Here is a 5,100-nt window from a genome sequence, read left to right as displayed (position 1 = left end):
AGAGGTTGTTTCTAATATAAACCAGAGAGTCCTCTGTTGCATACATTTCTACAAGATTGCTGAGGGTTTAAACTACCAAGAAAAATCGAGACCCAGAGCTGAATAAATGCTGGCAATATTTTTTCTCTCCCAGTAATATTCATGTTTTTAACTTTGTGCCCCTTTTGCATGAGGCTTATCATGAAAGCTCACAGAAAATCAATTTGATGCATTTAACGGCTTGCAAAACATACATGTAAATTTTGCTTTTCATGAGCATCCACACTACAAATCTAATTGGAGGAGTGTAGCTCTTACAGTCGAGGAATATAGTTTCATAGCTGTCGGGGTGGAAGGAACCTTACAGATCATAGGGTCCAGCCCCCTGCACTTGGGCAGGAAAGACTGCTGGGGTCAGATGACCCCAGCAAGATGGGCATCAAGACATTTTTTGCAGATCGCCAGTAACAACATTGTGTAACTCATGACCAATTGTAGAAATATAAACAGACTGTATTGGATTTTGAGCACCATGGACTGCAGTGTTACCAACCCCAGGATTCCAAAATCACCAAACTGCCATACAGACTCTCTAAAAATCATGAGATTACAACAAATAATCAATCTGTTTTTTAAGTTACATTCTGGACTTTCAGGTTTTAGGATGTTTGAGTTACATTTTCACCTAAAGAGGAATCTAAATGATGAAATTGTGAAATCTGTCAATTTTGGTAATGAGTATTACACAAAATAAAATACACAAAAATAAAAATAAAATATACAAAATAAAAATAGTCAGATAACTTTGACTACCAAGTACCTTCTGAGAGAATTCTGATTTGTTCATATTTATTCCATGAACAAAATATCAAAAAAGAAGCAGAACTCCAAATACATCATCTATCAGTTATTTGCTAAGCAACCTACGTATTTCAACTCAAAGCTTTTATCAATGTGACAAGAGAGTGAGAGATTGTAATCTAGCGATCTGATCTATCCTTGTAGGCATTTTGTACTGAGCACTGTGATTTTGTTTCAGACATTATACATATTCCTCTCTGCTAGTTTTGGATTTAGTCTTGGTAATGACAATAATTTGCAGGAACCTGTAGTTACAGTGTTACATTCAAGATAAGCATGTTGTATAGTTTACTGCAGGAAAGTATATGTTCTCTAATTAAACGTGCAGCCAGTTATGTTTCCCAGTTATGTTCTCTGTCCTTTTCTCTCTCACCTTTTTCCCCCCTTTGCTTGTTTTCTTTTGACCTTACCTCACTCACCATCTGTGAGGTAAGTGCCACCCTCCAGAGTTTCTGTTTCTTGTCAGAAGGACATAGATCGTCTCCTCTTCCTGGTAGCATCCTCCCCATAAATAAAATAGGATAAGGAATGGCTCAGCCGAGTGTCCATAGTGTCAGAACTGCTCCTGACACTGTGAGCTTTCACTTGTGAATATATACACCTTGTCATGGCTCTACGCATATAGCAGTCAAAGAAGTAGTAGATGAAAGGGTTGGCACAGCTGTTGGCAAAGGCTAAGGGGCCGCTCACCTGCATACCCATCTGGGCAACCTTGTAAGGAAAACAGAATAGCGGGTGCTGGAGCCGAGAGATGTTGGCTAGCAGCTTGAAAAGGTTGAAAGGGATCCAGGAGAAAACAAAGGCAGCCACTACAATGAAGACAATCTTGATGGATTTCCTTAGCTTCCTGTCGTGTTTTCCAGATTTCTGATAATGCATGCAGAGCTTCCTTGTCACAGAGCAGTAGAAGGTCAAGATGCACAGCAAGGGGAAAAAGAAGGCCAGAATCAAAATTATCAGTGATGTGATCCACTTCATAGGCATCTGCTCACTGTCTGTGCAATAAGACTGGCCAGTCTCCTCTTCTAGCACCAGTTGTCTAGTCAGGAGGGTTGGCAGCCCCAGGAAGCCAGATAGCACCCAGATGCAGATGCACATTCCAATGGAATTGAATCTTGTTCTCACTTTTCTGGCAACAGAGGGGTGCATGATGGCCAAGTATCGGTCAGTACTCATGCAAGTGAGGAGCAGTGTACTGCAATACATGTTGACCGAAATAACATAGGAACTTCCCTTGCAGAGAAAGGAGCCTGACCTCCAGCTGCCCCCTGACTTCTCCTTGTCTACCCAGAGCGGCAGTGTAATAAGGAAGACAAAGTCAGAGGCAGCTAAATTGGCAATGAAGATGTCAATCAGCCTCTGAATTCCTCGTCTGAAGACGGCTGCTATCAGGATGGAATTGCCAATAATTCCCACAACAAAGACGATGGCATATAGCAGAGGAAGGAAAATGTTCGCATATGGCACAGGCTCAGCCTGGCAGCTTTCCTCAGGACTCTCGGTGGGAAGGCTGTAATCATAAGCATAGCTTGTCCCAGTTGTCACAGGGTAAAGATATTCAGAGTCCATCTCTGGCGTAGTTGTCTCCAGCCTTATTCTTATCGCAGGGGACATAGCAGAACTCTTGTAAGAAACAACTTAAATACCACCAATATTCACAATCTGTGTGCTCTTAACCAATCGTGTAAGTTGAGGTAGATGAGCAACGGAAGCATCTTTGTCTAATCCAGTCAAGTCAGGAGTTTGCTTAGCAGTTGCAGGGGGGGGAGGTGTGTGCATGTGTGTGTGAAATATGATTGGTTTCAATGATTTTTATCTTCATTTTGCATTTTCATTTGACCAGAAAGACTTCTTTCTGCATTTATTGACAAGGGCGGGACGGAGATACCACAGTTTTGAACTCTTTTAAGAACAAGGGTTTGCTGTATCCTTTTTTTAAAGAAGAATATTAGCTGCAAATGTTTGAGCTTACAAGGTTTAGGAGTCAGGAAGCAATGAATTCAGTGGCCTGCACTTTAGTGCTTTTTCTGTGCTCTTGTCTAAATTGTTGTTTAGGCTGTCACAAACAAACACACACACACACACACACACACACACACACTTTATATATGTATATATACTTTTTTTTCAGAAGCTTTGAGTTTTACACATGTACTTATTTTGTCTACTGACTTTTCTAGTTAGAATGGTTACTCACTGCCCAGAACAACATGACCAGAGAAAAATGTTTACAACCTTGTCTTCTCCATTCTGACCTAGTAGTAAATTCTTCCCACACAGCTCTGACAACGCCGTTCAATCCTGACTTATTGAGCTACCTGCTAAATCTTTCTGCATGGCTCTTTGTCTTGTACCTTTTCTTCTTCTGTTTCAAACCTTACTTGCTCATGCTTCCCCATTACCAGTTCTGCCAAATACTTCAATTCTGACCTCCAAATGTCTCTACCATTCCTCTCCTTTCCACAGGGAACTACCAGTTTTCAACAATTCTTGAAGGCATTCTTTCTTTCTCTCACACACAGAGCTTTTCTAATTCACATCTCTGATCCAAACATCCTTTGCTCTCCCAATTCTCAGCTACACCACTCCACATGTATGTCAGTTTCATATGGTTCATAGGTTAAATCTCAGTTTTTGAAATCCTGATTACAGTACATCCTTGCCTAAGCACAATAATATGAAGCAGGTCTATAATGTACTGTTTTCCTGCCACTTTCTATCTTCCTTTCTACCCCTTTCTCTGCTAATATATAGTAGCTAATGGCCAGCCAAGTTGATCACAAGTAGGAGCCAGGCTTCTGCCAGTCCATCTTGTCAGACAAACGAATACTCCAGGATGATATGCAGAACAAGACCCAAAATCGATATGTATTGCCCCATCTTCCATAGCCTTGTCAGTTCACCCAGTCCTCTTGGCTCTTGCTGGGTTATCACTATGTTCTTTCTTGAAGGTCAGTATTGTTCTCTCACTGTTCTGGGGCACATTCTCACCCATTCTCTGAAGCACGCAGCATACAAAGAGAACATTTGATTCTTGATTCTTCTCCCCGGTTTTATTTCGTATACCACTGGACTAAGACGGTTAGTAGGGCTGTGCGAGGCTTCAGACAGAGCTTCAGATCTGGAGAAGCTTTGGATCCACTTCGGGGTCTGCAGCAGCACATCCAGGTGGAAGCGCAGCCTCGTTTGGCTTCCCGGAGCACTTGGGAGCCACCTCGGAGATCCAGCCATAGGGTATAATGGGGAATCAATAAAATATCTATAACTTTGTTGTTTTATGTCCAATTTGGATGAAATTTTCAGGTATGGTAGACTGTGCAGAGAGGATGAAGCCTGCCAAGGTTTGAGAAGATCAGTGCAGGGGTTTGGGGGGGAACAGCACCCCAAATTCTTGAAATCAAAACTGTCACGTCTGTGTTACAACACGGTGGTGAAAACTGCAGGGATGGTAGCTCTTAGTGAGGCCACAAAGCCTGCCAAGTTTCAAGGAGATCAGTGCAGCAGTTTGGGGGGAACTGCCCCTCAAGCTGCGGACAAGCAAAACTGGTGCCATGGGTGCTGTGGGACTGACTGTGACTGTCTTGGGGCGGGGAGGGGAGGCCTGGCTGCTGAGCTGCTGTGTTACCAGTTACCAATCAATGAATCATGATTCACTCAGGGACCAGGGACTCAGGCAGGAGCTCAATACACAGGACCTGCTACTACATAAGGACTTAACAAGCATCAGTTAGCACCTACAAAACCAGGCTAAAGAGAAGAAAGAATCAATACAGACAATCAAGTGCCCCAGGACAGACACAGTCTTGGCACAAGTTTTGTCTGTCAGCAGCTAGGGGTGCAGCTAGGACCCCCCTGCACCAATCTCCTCCACAGTTGGCATGCGTCACAGTAGGGGCCACCACCCCTGCAGCTGTCACCCTGCTGCGCCTTAACACATGCAGGGTCACCCATGGCATGAGTCTTGGTTGTCCACAGCTTGAGGTGCAGTTCCCCCCAAACCTCTGCACCGATCTTCTTGAAACTTGGCAGGCTTTGTGGCCTCAGTAAGAGCTACCAGCCCTGCAGTTTTCAGCCCCCTGTAGAGTAACATAGACGTGACATGAGTTTGGCTTTCAAGAATTTGGGGTACAGTTCCCCCCAAACTCCTGCACTGATCTTCTTGAAACTTGGCAGGTTTCATGCCCTCAGGAGAGGCTACCATCCCTGCAAGTTTCATCCAAATCAGACAAAAAACAACCAAGTTATATTTCATTGATTCCC

At 43.4% G+C, this 5,100-nt stretch overlaps 1 protein-coding gene across 1 annotated transcript; it reads right to left on the bottom strand.

The window, feature by feature from the left end:
- Nucleotides 1–898: 898 nt before the first annotated feature.
- GPR15 (G protein-coupled receptor 15) lies at nt 899–2,424 on the bottom strand. The gene has a single exon (XM_019548656.1). The coding sequence runs from the start codon at nt 2,407–2,409 to the stop codon at nt 1,303–1,305; it is 1,107 nt and encodes a 368-aa protein (XP_019404201.1). The 5' UTR covers nt 2,410–2,424; the 3' UTR covers nt 899–1,302.
- Between the last annotated feature and the right edge of the window lie 2,676 nt (nt 2,425–5,100).

This window comes from Crocodylus porosus, unplaced genomic scaffold, assembly GCF_001723895.1.
Source record: "Crocodylus porosus isolate Cpor-Errol unplaced genomic scaffold, CroPor_comp1, whole genome shotgun sequence".
Lineage (NCBI taxonomy): Eukaryota > Metazoa > Chordata > Crocodylia > Crocodylidae > Crocodylus > Crocodylus porosus.
Note: the sequence above shows the minus strand (reverse complement) of the source record. Positions and strands in the feature narration are given on the sequence as shown.